We start from the raw sequence: 19,369 nt of genomic DNA, 5'->3' as shown, positions 1-19,369 counted from the left end.
GCAAACAGACAGAGCCCAGCTATCCATTTTTTGTGATGCTCAGTCAAAAATTAAACTGAACCCAACATAAGCCATTATTTGTCGTATCTGGTATAAAAACCAACTATCAGATTGTATTTTCCTACAATACTTGCAGGCTGCTACAAGGACAAAGAATACCTTAACAAATAGATATTATTTCACAAAATTATTTAATACTTGAATGAAAACAAGGTAGCTTCAAGGTGAGTCTGGTATCTGAAGATGGCTATCGACCTCTTTAATGTGACTGTCACAATTGAGTGGAGAAGATCAGCACTTAGTCCAGATCTTTTCATGAAGTCCATGAGTACCCAGGGAATAGCCCCTTGAGCACCAACTATGAGGCCAGTGATACTTATGGACTCAAGTTTTTATCAGTACAGACAGAAAGATGATGATATTTATATATATAGAACCAAGCATTTGTATTAAATACTTTAGTAATATTATTTATTAACCTTAGAGAATTGAAAAGATGTGATAGAAACTGAAGAATTAAGAATATTCTGTCGGTAAGTACATTATTGTTGCAACCCAGTGTGATTGTTTACTTTTGCATAATTGTTCAATACTGTGAAGAACTGCTGACAATCACACCCATAATTCTTAATCTACAGAAAAGAAATCTTTTGTTTCTTGTTTTAATTTTGGGCAGTACGAAAAAAATTTCTGTTCGTACTGGTATGTTGTAGAAAACTGAAGTAGTGTAGTATAGTTAGGACATGTGTAATCAACATTTTTCCTGAGTGTTCTAGTGGTTTATATATGTACTGCTTGGGTTTGTGATCTATCAGGACTACTCCGTAGAGTTTGAAACCCTTCTGTGATATTCCACAACGTGAAACAGGGTGGTGCAAATCAAAAAGGTTTCAAGAATCCCTGCTCTAGATTATGAAAGATTTCATTGAGTAATCTTTACCATTATAAACTTCACCAAAACAATAATTGAGCAGTTCGTCTGAAGCAGTAGTGTTCTCTTCGAGTGTTTAAAATGGAGTAAATTTTTGAGTTTATTTACTCTTTACTGTTCTATTCTGAGACAAATTATTGAAGCTTAACAGGTTTTTCTTGATTGTATTTTTTATGAATAATTAATTGTTGCTTGCTTGCAACAGAAAAGTAACTCTACTGACTGATCTCTCATAAGATTCTTTGGAGAATTCTAGTACCTGTTGTGTATTTCAGTACAATAAACTTGATTTCCCTCTTTCTATCTGTGTAGTTTAACTAGTATGGACTTCTTTCTTCTTTAGCCCTCCATTGGAAGAACGATGACAAGTTTTGGTCGGAGACACCAACCAAGTCTCCTCAGTTCTCATGCAAGATCTGCAACAAAGTGTTTTATCATCGCGACTCACTCACTCATCACAAGAGTAGCCATCAAGGGCAGACAGTGTGCCCAATCTGCCAGAAGGTCTTTAGTCGAATATACACAATGAAATGTCACATATCAACTGTTCACAGACTTTAAATATGTGTTTACCTGTCTCCAGCAAAGTGATGAAAGATGATGGTAAGATATTATTCTTATTCAGCTGTGACGTGATACATTGTCATTTATATTTGGATATTGAATGACAAGTAGGAATGAAAATAAAACCTGTTTCCAACGAGTTAATCATATGACTTGTCCTCCTGTTCAGTTTCTGTTTGCATGGGAAAGAGGTTGATTTTTCCTATGCAGACTTTGTCATCGGTGTCAACTTGTTGTTGAGAGGAGTTGAGGTATGTAGCTCTTTGTTCTTTTGAACTATATTCAGATGAAAGCACTTTGAAAGCAATGTTTATTAATGAAATAGGTCTTGATCATGTGATCAAGTCTGTTTCTTAAAATGATATACAGGCTAAAGTGAGGTCTTCTTTTCTATAGCTGGTCGTTGGCTGTCTGATGAAGATCCTTCAAGAACTTCAAGATATCCCTGCCCTGTGTGTGGCAAAGTGTTCCATCGGAGTGATTCATTAGCTCACCATAAAAATATTCACACAGGACAAACCATGTGCCCAGTTTGTAACAAACTCTTCTCACGTAAATACAATATGAAAAACCACCTTTCCTCTGTTCATGGCTTTGACAACTAAAATATGTATTAATGTCATTCAATAAAGTTTCTTGCTACCAATGTCATTCCTCAGTCCAAGTCTTTTCTTGTAAATTATCATATCCATTGAACAAAAAAAGTAATAGAACATAGAATAGTTTTCTAAACATAATAAATTATTTCATTACTGTATAACTGGCTAATTGCCATAATTTCTGTAGAATATGCAGCCAGGTTGCTCATTGGAGCAGAAATGACTTCTGGTGGTAAACAGTAGGCCTATACATAAAACTGACAGTAAATGTAGTTCCAGTTCGTGTATTTCGTGGTAGGTCCCAAGACCACTTATGGCATTACCACAGTGCGATTGAAACACTTGGTCATGTCTTGGGTTCCTGTCCATTTAATGACACACTACGGAATTCACATCATCATCGTATAACATCTATAATTGTAGACGCCCTAAGAGAAAAGCAATACACAGTCTATGAGGAGATACATGGATTGTCTCAAGTTCGGTCAAGCCACCGGATTGACACGATAACCATACCACTGGGCTCAAGTAGTCGGACCCCCACAATTAGAACCGAGGGATCATCTACTCAACCACATGATGTACACAAGGAGAAATGTGACATATATGAACCTACAATTCCGTAGTACTCTGAGAAATATCATCTGGACCCATAGAGGTATTAGGATTGATGATAGGAGCAAGAGGCACCATTACTAACATATTTTGTAACTTTTGGGTTTCAGAATATTGATTGATATGGTTTTACTGAGTAACAGGTATAATATTGTTTACTAATCCTTTATAGACAATATATTTTACACTACCTTTGTAGTTCTCATCAACTCTTTTCATGTAAGCTTTGTCTTTTTGGCAGCCTCCTAATGGAGAAAGCATAAATAAGTGCATTAAAATAACTTCTTGAATGTAGCCTTTATAGTGAAGAAAAAAAATAAAATTAACTGTGCATAAGTCAGTTCAGGAAACTACATAGCTGTTTAAAATGGGTAGTGTTTAAACTTCTTAGTATGATTCCCAACACAAGATAAAATCTGTTTGCCAAGTTCCTTCGTAGTTATATAGTAGAATTTGATTATAACGACTTAACACAGGACCTGATAATGGTATTGATTGTACGTCCCGCTAACTACTATTTTTTAATGATTTTTGGAGATGTGGGACTTGATCAATTCTGTCATCCTAACCAAGATTTATGCTGTCAGTTATGTGAGATGGAAAATAATATGGAACAAAACTTAGACTTATTTTCGATTTACATATCTGCTTTTAAGCCTGGCAGTAAGGTGCAAAATTGAAGTGTGTCCACCATAATATAGTATGTATTAAATTTCATAAAATGGTTTTAACTCATACAGTACCATACAGTATTCCCCAAGTTCCTTTGTTTAGAAATAACGAGTAATTTTTGTGTGTCCTCTGCTTTCCCAGTACACACTTGTTAAATTAGGTTCTAACTTCTTAAAAGAGGTTCTCAGCTCTGATGACTTTAACATTCACTGTTGGGATACACGTTAACCTTATTTTTCTTCACTATGGTCTTTATTCTTCACTTGACTTACCCTATCATTGTTTGTTTGTGCCTCTGTTATATCTAGGGCACTGTCTATTGTTTCAAACACTTATTATAGATCCTAAACTTTAAGGAATTTAACCACATATATCGCTCTTCTTCGACTGGAATGCCCATTGCAAAGCAGGATTATGTTCAACCCATTACAACTCATTTGCCACACTAACTCATTCCACTATCATATATCCACTAGACATGTGACATGGCTGTCATATAAACACATATCAAGATCAATTGGCAGCATCATTTAGTGATGAAGCCTTTCGAAAAACCTGTATGTAGTTTTGTTTGTTTAATTTTATCTTCCCAACCACTGGTTCCCAGCTGAGTCTGGCATCATTTCCACTGATGTTTGTCAGGACTTTCTCTGTAATCTGCACTGTATAAGCTTCCTTGGTTGAATCTTTGCTCTTTTACAACCTGATGGTATTTTATTTGCAAGACTAAGGGTGTCTTTCATTTGCTCGCATTTCTTGTCACTTATTTTTCTTAATATTTAATGTATCAGAATGCTGCATCTTTAAAGATAATGAGCATTGCTGAAGTTGAATGAAGCTGCAGATATTTTATCCTCCTAGTTGATCTCTAGCACTTGGTATGAATCTATATAAAGGGTGAAGCGTAATTCGCGCACTCGGGCGTCGCAGCGCGACTCCTCACATGCCAGCAATAAAAAAATGTCTCTTACAAAATTTCGTCTTGCGAGTATATCCGGCAGAAAAACGACGTTGAAGAGTAGCAATCTGGCAACACTGTAACCACATGAAGGGTAACTAGCTCTGTCAGCACACCTTACTTGTGCTGTAAAGTTGGTGCAGTGGATAGAGTTTTGGGTTAGCATGTAGGAGGTCGAGTGGTCGATCCTGGGTTGAGGCGTATGTTTTTTATTTCGTAAATGTAGTCCAGGTGGTATGGTATCTGGCATCTTAATCGTCAACAGCGATTGCAGTGGGTCCTCTAGAAACCATTTGCTCTTACATACTATGATCCTAAAAATGAACGAACAATCGTTTTCATTGGTCAGCTTTGAAAGGCGCCCTTTCCACGTCGTGGGCGTGAATTTATTCGCATCACTTCATCTACTAGATGTGAAACCTGTTTTCTTTGTACCCTTCCTTGTACCCTCCTCCAATGGTCCTATAGATTAGTACCAACTATTATTCTTGCCTCGTTCAGGTCCATTACATTTCGTTACATTACGTTGTTTCAGGGTTACAAAATGTTGTAAATGTAGGATACATGTGACCTCAGAAACAGTGTCTTACTGTATTACAATAGGTAATGTCAGATGGAAATTAGCAAATAAAAAATGCGCCTCAACCCAGGATCGAACCATCGACCTCCTGCATGCCTACCAAATACTCTACCCACTGCACCAACTGTACAGTACGACTAACTTGTGCTGACAGAGGTAGTTACCCTACATGTGCTTACAGTGTTGCCAGATTGCTACTCTTCAACGTCGTTTTTCTGCCGGATATACTCGCAAGACAAAATTTTGTAAGAGACATTTTTTTATTGCTGGCATGTGAGGAGTCGCGCTGCGACGCCCGAGTGCGCGAATTACGCTTCACCCTGTATATTGCCCTTTTGCATTACATGAAGTAGGAGAGGAAGTTATTCAAACTGTTCTCTTGGTCAGAATTTTGGAAAGCCTCTTTCTATATCCTTACTAAAGAAGTTTTCTACCTAATGTCATCTAGTTTTGAGTTGGCTATCATCTGAGCACAGAGTAAATACTATTGCAAAATCATGATACCTGATGTACCTTCATGCACTCTAGGAAATCCTTCAGTTATCTAGTCATGTCTTGCAACAAAGTTGGAAGAGACACATGTATGACAGAAATACCAACTTAGCCCATTAAGTAAGGAACCCTAAGGAAATAATTTTATATATTAAGCAGTATTTAAATATTTGTTTCATGTACTGGTTACTAAATCAACTGACCTAGTAGCAGTCCCTGAACTAAAGAACAAGGGTCTCCATGAGGGGCTGTGAAATATCTGCAAGGTATTATTGCAGGTTCAGAGTTTTCTATAATTGTGAACTCTTTCAGTCTGTCAAAACTAATGCAGGTTAGATAAAATTATAAAATACCTTTAAAAAAATGTTTAATAACATATTATATACAATAGAGTCTTGTTAATCCGAACTAATTGGGACCGGAGTCTGTCTGGATTACGAAATTTTCAGTTTAACCCGAACATATTTTCTGATAATAATGTTATTGTTTTTACATCCCAATACAATCCTCACCCAAAATTCCCTGGTGTGATAATTGATTGGATCAGGGTACTATTAAAGTGTACTTCTCAGTTTTGTGTTTACCAGTTGTTACTATGGTGAAAGCACGATAACTCTTGTCTTACTCATGCTTGGCTGTCATCGCCAGTTTCAAAAATAGGATGCAAGTTCTCATAGATCCGTGGACAATATTCTCTCTGCAACCTTGATGTTGAGTGGCAATTGTTAAATCATCAGCATATCCAAACTTCAGACTTGGAGATACAGCATAAATTTATAAATTAAACAGTGGGGCCAGAACTGATTCCTGAAGAAGTCCATTGTTGATATTTTGACATCAGCTAATGCAGTCATTCATAACCACTTGAAAGAATCTATTAATCAGAATACCGTTAATTAAATTTGCCAGAGTCTGACAAAGCATGACTTGCAACAGTTTACATGTAAGTCCCTGTGTCCAAATGCTGTCATAGTCTTCCTTCAGAGCTATAAATACTGTGTAGGTCTTTGTGTGTCTTTGAAAACCAACCTCATTATATGTAATCAATGCGGGCACTTGATTGCTAGAGCTGCAATTGCAAATGCTGGGGCTGTACTTTAATTAAGGCCACGGCCACTTCCTTCCAACTCCTAGGCCTTTCCTATCCCATCGTCGCCACAAGACCTATCTGTGTCAGTGCGACGTAAAGCCACTAGCAAGAAAAGAAAAAGAAAAAACAGAGATACAATTCGGTCTTAACCCAGCTTTGTTACTTGTTTTCTTACAAAGAAAGGAGTCTCTCCAGGACTTAATAATAAATGCTCTACATGGCAACTGGGTGGTAACTGTCAACTTGGTCAGTTGGTTTCCTGGGTTTCACTGTAGCAATTAACTTAGTTTCTTTGAATTCATTTGGTAGTATTCCAGTTGTCAAGATGATGGAATAGAATTCAGCCATCCATCATGGAGTGTTACGGCTACTGTTTATAAGGAACTCTGGGAATATTCCATTGAATCCAGCTGCATTGCCTTGATTTACAGCTGTAAGTGCAAAGTCTACTTTAAGCTTTGTAAATGGATTTAAGAAGGGTGAGGTCTTTGGAGATGAGATTTTCCATTGTTTTATCAACTTTTTAGCTGGGACCCTAGAGACTTTTTCAGTGTGATCAGCAACCTGTTAGGAGAGATGAGATAACAGCCCTTATTGCATTCAGCATTATTCCTACTAAACTTCCTGAGAAGACTCCAAGCCTGTCTGCTGGAGTGTGCGAAATTCATATTGCTCAATCTTGATGTTCCATTTCTGTCTCCTGAGGTCATCTAAGCTCTGTAATGTATCATCAGCTACTTCAGAGTCACTGCTGATTAGGAATCATGCGTATACCTCTTCGCTTTTTTCACTCCACCTAGGGATGTATTCCATACTGAAGCCATGTGGAATATGTTTCTTTGCTATAGAGATCACGGCACTAATAAAACAAGCCTAGTTTGATACAACTTATTGGAGGAAGTGCACACATTTGTCTAAATAGGTTGAGAAGTTTTTCCACTTGGCTTGGCAGGTCTGTGTTGGCTGTGTGGGAAAATCTATCATTTTTCTTAAAGCTCAAAGGGAATTACCTCCTTCATCCTCAATGACAAAGCAGACTTCTTGATTGTATTCACATTTCCAACAAGATGAATGCCAGGCTGAGTGGCTCAGATGGTTGAGGCGCTGGCCTTCTGACCCCAACTTGGCAGATTCAATCCTGGCTTAGTCCGGTGGTATTTGAAGGTGCTCAAATACATCAGTCTCTTGGTAGATTTGCTGGCACGTAAAAGAACTCCTGTGGGACGAAATTCCAGCACCTCAGCATCTCCGAAAACCGTAAAAATATAGTTAGTGGGACGTAAAGCAGATAACATTATTTTTTTACAATATTTAAATTTAAAATTATATTTTACCCCAGTAAACATGTTGCTCAATACATTCAAACAAACTCTTTAACGTTTTATAACCATTTTGATTTTAAGTTATAAACTCACAAAGAGTTACTGTTTCAGAGAGTTCATATAATCTGCTTAGGACCTGTTAATGGTAACAGAACTCTGCTTAAGACCTGTTAATGGTACCAGAACTACCAATAAATGTGTTTACTAGTTGTCCACTTTCTGTCACCAATGAAAACTGCAGTTCCTTGCCCACATTGCTCTTAGAGTAAGAGAAACTTGGAGAAAATAGTGGTGTTTGGCCAGATTACTTGGTAGAAGACCATGTGAGAGAGCGCTGGTGTAATGGTCTCATTGAAGGTAGTGTTGGTCCTACAGTTGTTAGCACATACAGAAAAGCTGAGGAGAGAACATGTTGAACCCTCAAGGTCGAGGAAGTTACAATCCTCAGTGGCGAGATGACTGAGAGAAGAAGAGTATGAATGTGAACATGTACTTATGCACAGCTGGACTGCTGCCTTTTAACACAGTACCATACTTTTCCTATATAGGTTTTGATAGTAGGCTTATAAATGCTGGTGATGTAATGGAAAGGGAATTACATTATTAAACAAAGAAAAGTTTGGAGAAGGATTGGAACATACACTCACAGAAAAGGTTTCAGGAAAGACCCACTTTAAGACTGTGGATGCCCATCTTGCTGTTGAAGCTGTGAACCAGAAACAAGCTCGGAGAAGAAGAAACAGAACTAAAACTCAACCAACTTTGAAGTGCCCTGGCAGAGATGAAATACTGCCATAACAGATTACATCAGCTGAATTGCAAAATACAGGAGAAATGTGCATGCATACCAATCACCCAATTGTATTTGAACGAGGAGGTGGTCTTTAAAATCATGTCTCTGCAATTCATATAATACTTTGTTTGATAATAGGCCTTCAGTTAGTTAGTGACTGGAAAAAAAAAAAAGGCTTGTCAGCATGTTACAGAGATTGAAGAAGGTTACTGGTGCAGGGGTGATTTCATGGAAGAAGTTTTTGGCAACATGATTATCAGTATCTTCAGTATTGTACTTGAAAGCAGTAGTGACAAGAATAATGATAGCCATAAGTGCATCTAAAGGCAGCAGCACTTCCAGCTAATGTCCTGTTGAGAAGTGCTAGAGTGACAGCTCCAATGACACAGCTAACGAAGGCACAGGGCGAGTATACATGCGTCCACGCCAAGACACATACCAATGTAAGTATTAAATCAGTTCATTGTCTGCCTGTGTGAATATGCATGTATGTATGTATGTTTATTCTAAAACAGTTAAATCGATACCTACTCTGCTCGAATGTGTTTTTAGTTGTGTGGTCTCCCCCCCCCCAAGTTGTACAGTTTGATCCTGCTCAACACCACATATTCCACAAGCACCAAGTCATATTTGTTCAGACAACATAAGTGCAGCCTGTTCCAGAGATTCTCCTAACTTGGTCAGGTTATATATCAACTGGAGTCGATGAAAAAGCCTATCCATGAAGATGCTGTTGTATTATTGTGAAATTTATCCTTTTGTACATCTGTGTTCCTCCACCCATACTGATCTGTCTATTTACCTTCCTAGCTTCCTGTCTTTGATGATTATTTAGAAGTTTGCTTCATATCTTGCTCTTCATGCCATTCTTATGCTGGAAGTGTTGGACTTTTGTTAATGCACTTCATTATTTATTATGAAGGCCTGCTGATCTGAGCCCACAATGTTCTGATGTTTCCTCATTCAAACAGTTGTATGAACAATGTATATTGTATGGTTTTAGGGAAAATTAATGAGAAAATATAGTTTGTTGACCTCTGGTTTTGAGACGGGTAATTGAGTACAGATTCTGAATACTAGAAGGCATAGTTATGTTATGGAAGCTTGGCTTGAAAATAAATATTTAGAAGATACTTTCTTCTTCTTCTTCTACCACTTTCCCCACACCTTGGTAGGGCTGTGGGTGTGAACTATTTTGCACATGTGGACTTGGCTCTGTTTTTTGGCCGGCTGTCCTTCCTGACACCAACCTTATCGGGAGAGATATACAGTATTCACTATTGCATGTCTATGGTGGTTGGTAGTGTGGTGTGTTATGTGAATATTAATGGGAGTGTGTTGGGACCAAAACAAACGCCCAGTCACTGAGTTAGTGGAATTAATCAGATGTGATTAAAATCTGTGAACCAGCCTGGAATTCAACCTGGGGCCCTGTGAACCAAGGCCTCAGTTCTGACCATTTAGCCAAGGAGTTGCACATTTAGAAGATAATAACACAGATTTTCAAATGGGGTGTGTTGGGTTCACAGGTGCATCTTTTTATGTTTTTATGTACCATATGATAGGTAATGTCAAAATAAAGTAGCTAGTAACTGTGGGTTTTAAATTTTATTCCTGACATTTTCTTTCTTAATTATTGTCCCATACAGAGGGTCAACACATGTACTAATTAAAGTGGTGGTCTAATTATGTGTTTGTTCTTGTTATGGACAAAACAGTAGGCCTAATAAATGTATTGAAAAGGTGGGAAATCTTTCAGTTACAATTAAGTATTGTAAACAAATGTACACATCTTCAAGACAATTAGTCAATCAGGCCAGGGTGATCAGTATACAGAACAAAACAAAACCCATTGCACTACAGCCCTAATGAACCTTTGCCTGGTTCAGCACCAGAGACCTCTTGGCCGTTATTCTTGGTTTTCTGTACCGAGAAGCCTTTTGACTCCTGGCATTGGAGATTTTGGACTTTTTTGTAATTCTGAAAAGTTGCTCTATCCTCTCAAATGCATTTTCAGTAATTTTGAAGCAATTTGTCCATATGTCACAATATTTTGCAAAATAAAGACTTTCTTTTGCACTTCTTATCAACACAGCTTTCTCAAATGTTCACTACTTAATGTTTGTTTTTTCACTGTACTCTTGTGGAACTCACTAAAATTAATCAAACGACACCTCACACGACATGCAACCACCAGGAGTTCACTGCTTCACTAATTGTTAGCCTGCGTCATGGTCATTTTAATCGTGAGATGTTGATCATCCAGTGACATCATACTAATATGGAGACTTATTGCTAGGTAAATTGGTCCGCCATCTTAACGGTGAGATATTGTACACAGCCATTGCACATGTTCATAGGATATAAACTTAATGGTTTTGATCCGTATTGAATTGTGATCACAGTAATCGTTATTAAATTAATGTTGTAACGGTCCACCTTTTCAATACTATAATATGCATTATTTTTTAATTACATTACTAAACTAGGGACTAGTTTTGGCCCTGGCTGGCCATCTTCAGCCTTAATGTAATACATCTAATAACAAATGTACAAACACACAATTGACATAAAAACAAATGTACAAAAATACAATTGACATTAAAATCTGGGATGAACTATGTGTAAAATTTGAAAAATAAATTAGGCTCTAAATTCTTAGCATGTGGAGTGTGCTCATCATCCAGACTCTTTCTTGCATTCATATTCATAGAATTGTTAGTTCCATGCAAGAAAGAGTCTGGACAATGAGTATACTCCAGATGCTAAGAATTTAGAGCCTAATTTATTTATTTTTCAAATTTTACACATAGTTCATCCCAGATTTTAATGTCAATTGTATTTTTGTACATTTGTTTTTATGTCAATTGTGTGTTTGTACATTTGTTTAGTTATTAGATGTATTACATTAAGGCTGAGGATGGCCAGCCAAGGGTAAAACTAGTCCCTAGTTTAGTAATGTAATTTAAAAATATTGCATATTATAGAATTGAAAAGGTGGACAATTACGACATTAACTTAATAATTATTATTGCACATGTTGTCTAGAAATTATTTTGATTTCAAAACTTCCATGTTTTTTAATACTCACTGGCCCAAGTACAGGTCCAAAACTATATACATATTCTACATAAAAGATACTTGGACTACGGCAGGGAGATGAGCTCTCACTACTATTATTTAATTGTGCTCTAGAAATGATAATCAGGCAATGGTTTAGGAAATGTCCCCCCAAAATAAAGATTAGCCGAAAAATCAAAACAAATTGCCTGGGTTTCGCCGATGATTTAGCATTACTAGCAGTGGACATAAAAGAAGCAAAAACGCCAGAACTTCAAAAAATTGCAAATAAAATTGGCCTCAAAATATCATCTGAAAAACAGAAATTATGCCCCAAAACCCAACACAACTAAAAGAATTTACCATAAATGGTAATAAAATCAAAATAGTAACTCATTTAAATATCTTGGAGAAGTAATAACACACAACCTAAATGAAAAAATCTCAATCCAAACAAGAACAAATAGATTAGCTAAAGCACAAAAATTAACAGGGGTCTACAAAAAGATATGTCTATTAATAAATGCAAAAATAAAACACTACAACACAGTTATCAAACTGGAAGCTACATATGCAGCAGAAACACTTTTTCACCTGAATAAACAATCAAAGACTGACAGACTTCAGAGAAGTGAAAGGAGGATTGGAAGAACCTGCATCATCAAAATATACCAGAAAGATGGACAGTGGCGGATAATAACTAACAAAGTTGTGTACAAAGAGCTAGAACCCATTACAGATACTATGCGTAAGAGGAGACTGGGATTCTTTGGACGTATCATGAGGATGCAGGATTCGAGACTTCTGAAACAACTAGTACAACACAATCTTGTCTCAAAAAAATACCATAACAGGATGTAAATGGATCAGAGAAGTAAGAGAGGATCTGAAGGAAATAGGCCTTACAACAGAAGACACCACAAATAAGATCAAATTGAACACAAAACTCAAGAATACAAACCTCCGCTTTACCCTTACATGAAACAAACTAACAACACACATATTCAACCGAGGAAAGGGCACGAAGATCGGAGCTTCTGAAGAAATACTGGGAGGACCGCAAAGCCCGAGCAATCCCTTCAAAGAGACCTGAACAATGGACGGACTAAAGTGATCCTATGCGGTATTAAAGAAGAAGAAAAGATATATGAAATATGTTAAAACGTTGTTGATATTTGATTGATGTATTGAGTTAAATGATAATGTGTGGATCATGTAGATTTCTTCAACAAAAAGGTTTTCTGGACTTCTTTCGTGGTTTACATTCGAACTTACTCCATTGCTCAATCACATCTTTCCCAGTCCTTGTTCCTACACACTCTGGTGAAGACATTATATGTTATTTACAGAGGGGCCTGTAATTCTTGAGTTTTCAAAAAGTGACTGTAACTGAACTTACACAATATGGAAACAGTCCTATGTAATATTTGACATGATTGAAAGATGTAATTAGTCCAGGTGTTGTACAGTGCTGTCAATTCTCTTGCACAGTAACAAGTCTTTTCATTTGAATCAAACAAATGAATCATTACAACCATGAGAATGTAAATGTATAGAATTTGGATATTCTAGAAATCAGAAGCAACATTTTTATTACTACAGGTGAAATCTAAGTACAGCTTCATTTGCTGAAGGGCTATTCAACACAAAGGACAACACTGTAATTCTTATATGTTAAATGTACTCTTATTTTATGCTGGTAACTTTCCTGTATGTAATATAGAAGCAGAGTTATTTATCCTCATGAAGAGGACGGTTTTCTGGTTTTACTTCCCCTTAAGAATGGTGGTGGTCCCACTGTCGGCAGCCCTGAAGATGGTTTTCCGTGGTTTCCCATTTTCAGACCAAGCAAATGCTGGGGCTGTACCTTAAGGCCACGGCCGCTTCCTTCCCAGTCCTAGCCCTTTCCTGTCCCATCGTCGCCATAAGACATATCTGTGTCGGTGTGACATAAAGCCAATAGCAAAAAAAAAAAGAATGTTGGTGGTGATTATTGTTTTAAGACAATAAAATTCGACCACATTTGTTCTCATAGCAGTTTATTTGTTACCTTGACTAGTCTAATGTCCATCAAAAGCTAAGGACTCTGCTAATATTCTTATTCAAAATCATGTTCTCCTTGGTGAAGTTTTGACGTACATACATACATATATACATTATCATTATAGACTGTTATGCCTTTCAGTGTTCAGTCTGCAAGCCTCTGTAAATTTACTACACGTCGCCACAATCCTCGATTTGCAACTAGTGTTGTGGCCTCATTTAGTTCTATACCTCTTATCCTTAAATCGTTAGAAACCGAGTCTAACCATCATCGTCTTGGTCTCCCTCTACTTCTCTTACCCTCCATAGCAGAGTCCATTATTCTCCTAGGTAACCTATCCTCCTCCATTCGCCTCACATGACCCCACCACCGAAGCTGGTTTTTGCGTACAGCTTCATCGATTTCATTCCTAAATTAGCCTTTATCTCCTCATTCCGAGTACCCTCCTGACATTGTTCCCACCTGTTTGTACCAGCAATCATTCTTGCTACTTTCGTGTCTTTTACTTCTAACTTATGAATAAGATATCCTGAGTCCACCCAGCTTTCGCTCCCGTAAAGCAAAGTTGGTCTGAAAACAGACTGATATAAAGATAGTTTCGTCTGGGAGCTGACTTCCTTCTTACAGAATACTACTGATTGCAACTGCGAGCTCACTGCATTAGCTTTACTACACCTTCATTCAATCTCACTTACTATATTACCATCCTGGGAGAACACACAACCTAAATACTTGAAATTATCGACCTGTTCTAGCTTTGTATCACCAATCTGACATTCAATTCTGTTTTGACAGATTCATATATTTTGTGGGGGGGGAAAAAGTATTTTTATTATATTGTAGTTATATTGGTAGTAGAATAAATCTTGATATCAATTACCTCCCGCCACCTGGCTTGAAATCTAGTTAATAACTGTCAGTAACTGAAAACACTTATTTCATTATTGTATAAAAAATAGGAACTAGAAATTATATTAAAACTTGTACTTGCATAACATAATGTTGCGTACAGTGATTCTTTACAAATATGTAGTGTTTCTCCATGACCTCTTATTCTAAATGAAATTATTTGAACGACCGAACGAGTGGCTGCGCAGTTTGAGTCAATTAGCTGGCCAGCTTGCTTTCGGGAGATAGTGGGTTCAAACCCCTATGTCGACAGCCGTAAAGATGGTTTCTATGGTTTCCCATTTTCACACCAGCCAAATCTTAATTAAGGCCACAGCCATTTCCTTTCGACTCCTAGCCCTTTCCTATCCCATCATCGCCATAAGACCTATCTGTGTCGGTGCTACTTAAAGCAAATAGTAACAAAAGAAATTAATTGGTGTGTGTTTATTAAATCACATTCTTGCAAGATCAGTTGTATATGCAGTAGATGTATAAGAAACAGATGGAGAGCAGTAACTTATCATGTAAACACATGTGTTTAGATTATACATAAAAGACAGACATGTGTAGAATAAGATGAAGGCTGCAGATGAAAATTTTGGATCCATATCTTTCTTTTATGTTTACTCTATCTATGCCTGTTTGCATGGTAAGTAGCTGCTCTCCATTTGTTTCCTGTACATACCATAATATGTTTTTCTCCTGTTAGCTTGCTTAAGCATGTATATGCAGGAAAAATATAGGTATTGGAAAAGAACAAACAAGTGTGAGATCAAGTGATATACAGAGAGACAGGAACATGAAAAGTACATACAGTGAAATTAATAGGAAGAATATAAGTCAAACTACTTTCATTGTAACCTTAGTTTCATTTTAAGAAGAATAATGACAATCATCTAGTGTTCTACTGAGGAAATTTTGCCAGGTGTCTGGGCTGAGTAAGCAAGAGGGTGAATGAGTAGAAGGAATGCTGTAAGAATGAATAACCAAACAGGTCTCTCAGAAGAGAGTGCTGTACTTTGTATAGAAAATCTTGTGGTTTATTAATGGGCTACTTTGATTCTCTGACTTACTTTGCTAATACTTTGTATCAGTATAATGCACAATACCTTACTGTGTGTAACAGAACATCATAAAATTCCCCCAATTATTTTAGTCATATATTAAGTTAAGTATAATGTAAAATGTTGTTTACTTGTAGGCTATCAAAGCATGTCGGGCCATCAGTGCAGCATCTGTCCGAAGATATTTCAGTATCCTGGTTCTCTCAAGAAGCACATGGATGTCCACAAGGGAAGAACACGCTGTCCCATCTGCCACATCCTTCTGAGTCGTCTTGATCATTTGAAGAGACATTTGCTCATGAAGCATGGCCTTGTAGCTAATAATTACACTTCTCTGTGATCTCTGAAATTAAAGGGCTCTCATCATCTTGACTGCGTTTATCATTTGTATCCTTCCTTCCATCTTTTTTCCTAAAAAAGGCACACAAAGAAGCTTCTCTCTTTTTTCTAGAGTCTCCATGGAAGTGGCAGGGATCCTCTTCTCAACCTGGCTATCAGTGCAACGAATGTGGCAAGACATTCCGCAATCCATGTTCACTCTATCAACATAGAGATGTACACAGAGGCAAGACACGTTGCCCAGTTTGTCTCGTGGTGCTAAGCCGCACTGATCATATGAAACGTCACATGCTTGCGAGACATGGTGTAGTTGTGTAAGGTCATTGGTGATTTACCCTGGGTAAGTGGCCACACGGTTGGGACCAGTAGTAGTGTTTTATTTTGTAAGGTATTATACATCACCTCATTTCCAATCACTTCTTGTCATTTATCTACCTCACTATTATACAAAAGCAGTGTTATGCCATAATATTCATCTCCATGGGGATCATTCTCAGTATTCAGAGCTAACTGTATTGAGGTATATTGTTTCTGTAGTCTTGTGTCATCCGTATGTCAACAAAACAAGACTTGGCCTCCCCTGAAAGAAGCATTCATTGCATAAATATGTTGCAACTTGAATGTCCTGTCAGTGATGATCGTTAGACTGATTTTAGAAATAAAATATTTGTGAACTCTACTCAGTGTTTTCTTTCATCCTTCCCTGCACAGAAATCCTCACAGATCCAGTTAAATGAACCTATTGTGACTTCCTAATACCAAGAGCAGTCTCTTCTGGTGGATGTAAAAACTATTCAAAACTATCCTTCATGCATCCTCTTGTCACGTACTGGAGAAAGATGGAAAATCTTTGAAAAACTAGAGACAATATTGTGATGGATGATGCAGAGAGGTAGGCTTCTTGTGTAATATGAGCACAAGGATTGTTATTGACTCTAGGATTATGTACTGATGTTTTTGTGTCTGCTTTGCAGGGAAGCCTTGGTTCTTATCAAGTCCAGAAGCTCTACCATTGTTCTGTTGTGAGATTTGTGGTTCGAGTTACAAGAGACGCTCTTCACTCAGCCAACATATGGACGTGCACAATAACAAAACTAAATGTCCCGTGTGCAATTTAATGTTGAGTCGCAGAGTGGACGTTCGACGACACATGAAAATAGTTCACAAGATGGCATGAACTCGAAGACCCTGTAAAGAACTTGTTTTAATTTTATAATAAGTCTTGGTGAGTGCTGTTTGTTTGACTATTGTTAGCAGAATGTTTTTCACTTTCCTCAGTTCAGCAGGATGTGAACTGTTTCCCCAATAGATTACAAGATTTGGAATTTTTTCTATATTTTTGCCATAGATGAACGATTCTGCTACTTGGCTTTTTGGTGGGAAAGGTCTTAGATTCAAGTCAAACCTACAACAAAATACTACTCCAGGTCACTCAACAACACAGCATATTAACAGGAAGAAATAACATCTACACAATATCTTATACCTATAATAGAAACCAAACTGGTATCTGTACAAATGTAGGAGCACAGTATACTCGAGGAAATTTCAAGCTACGCATCTGATGACAAGAAGTTTCCCTTCATATGTTAATATTGCCTCTGATAATTGATTACTTTCTGGAAACAAGAAACGAAACTGAACAGAATTTTGATGCAGAAAATTTCATTTCATTTGCATTATATAGAAAACTTTACCCCATGTCCTTACAACAGACAACGTATAAGGTATTGTTCAAGAGTATGATGAGGTGTGGTATTGATAGGCTAATGCCGGTGTTTTGTCCCTCGAAACAGTCACTAGCATCTACAGCAAGTTAAGTTTCAGTTTCTGCTATGTTCTTGGCTAAGGGCCGTAAATGAAGTCAGACTCCTCTGTAACTCATAAGCAGAGTGGGAAGTAATTGAGTAAAAGTAATCTAATTACTTGTTACAAATACTTTTTCAGTAATTTTTAGTTGCAAAATATAATTTTTACTCTTAATTTACTTCTTGAAATTAAGTTGTAATTGTTACATTCTAGTAATCAGTATACATCATATGGAAGCAGGAACAGGAATAAATTAAGTGGTGTAGAAGATAACTTTGTTACTTCCACTATAGCAAAACCAGTGCTGATTGAGGTACTTTCTTACCTCTCCAGTATTTCCGAAGATATTCAACTTATCCTACATTATACATTGTTGTTGAGGATGTTCTTAAAATTAAACACAGGTATTCCTTCAAGTAGCCCTGCAGAGCATTTTTGCAACTGAGGCTCAGTGATGAGAATTTTATGAATCAGTTATTTTGTAAAGTAAATCTTAAATTATTTGAAATGCAAAATTTAACTAAAATGAAAATCATGGGGGGGAAAAAAATTGAAACTTCCAACGTATCATATTAGTTTTACTTAATGATGGTAGCCACTTAATGTCTGTATGCTGCAAAAAAAAAAAAAAAAATGCTTTTCTGTAGTTTACCATTTTTACACTAGGAAAATGCTGGGGCTATACCTTAATTAAGACCTACCTGTGTTTAGTACACCATAAAGAAAATTGTAAAATAAAAAAGTTAAAAACTTGAAGGGGTTGGACAAAGAAAATTGTGAGGTGATATTGAAACTGGGGAAGTAGAATGGGGTGGGTGGGTGTGTGTGTTAATGAGATTGGATTCTTCAGGAATGTAATCAACTCCAAATATAAGATAAATTATAGGATATTCTCATTTGAAACTAGTATTAGACAGTCAATTTATCTTCTAAATGACATAATACACACATTGCAAAGTAGTACCACACCCAAAAAATAAATATCTTGACATTTTCTCTCCATCTGTCAGAAAGAATGAAGTCAAATGACTGTGTAGTATGACAGAGGAGTTACCAGATGGACAGAAAGATGAAAAGGAATTACCAAGGTGGGAACTACAAGATGCCTCATGTGTTAGACTATCCTCAGCCAGGATCCATATTTAAAGCAATAAATGGCTGCTATTCATGAACTGTAACCTTTTTTCCAAGTTGACTACATGGTTCAGGTCACGTAGCCATGAGCTTGCATTCGGGAGACGATGTGTTCAAACCACACTGTATAACTGAAGATAATTTGCCATAGTTTCCCATTTTCATGCCAGGCAAAATGCTGTACCTTAATTAAGGCTATGGTCGCTCCCTTCCCAGCCCTAGACCTGTTCTATCTCATTCATCACCATAAGACATGTCCAAACTGGTGCAACATAAGACCGATAGCTGTAAAAAATCTCCTTTTGTTAAGAAGATTCTTCCATCTCAACATATTTTAGTTATAGTTGAAACAAAAAGTGGCAATGAGATGATCCAGATTTTATATTTTACATATCTGGGTATTTTTATATTG

The 19,369-nt window shown here is 37.0% G+C and overlaps 1 protein-coding gene across 15 annotated transcripts in view; it reads left to right on the top strand.

The window, feature by feature from the left end:
* LOC136877263 (protein bric-a-brac 2) overlaps positions 1-19,369 on the top strand; it is a 395,003-nt gene that overhangs the window by 337,262 nt on the left and 38,372 nt on the right. Inside the window, exons 6-7 of one of the 15 annotated variants that reach the window (XR_010860746.2) lie at positions 1,275-1,746; positions 1,892-2,015. The exons of 5 other annotated variants lie outside the window; for them this stretch is intronic. Coding sequence is in view for 7 of the 10 variants with exons in the window: in XM_067151149.2 (XP_067007250.1) it covers positions 1,275-1,492 (218 nt within the window). In the remaining 3 variants the exon portion in view is untranslated. Of the gene's footprint in view, positions 1-1,274; positions 2,138-15,812; positions 16,040-16,126; positions 16,394-16,988; positions 17,240-19,369 lie in introns of those variants that run through there. 9 more of the 15 variants (XM_067151149.2, XM_067151150.2, XM_067151157.2 and 6 more) reach the window with 9 other exon arrangements.

The sequence above is a fragment of the Anabrus simplex genome, chromosome 7 (assembly GCF_040414725.1).
Source record: "Anabrus simplex isolate iqAnaSimp1 chromosome 7, ASM4041472v1, whole genome shotgun sequence".
NCBI lineage: Eukaryota > Metazoa > Arthropoda > Insecta > Orthoptera > Tettigoniidae > Anabrus > Anabrus simplex.
The sequence above is the reverse complement of the archived record's forward strand: the minus strand, read 5'-3'. Positions and strand labels throughout refer to the sequence as shown.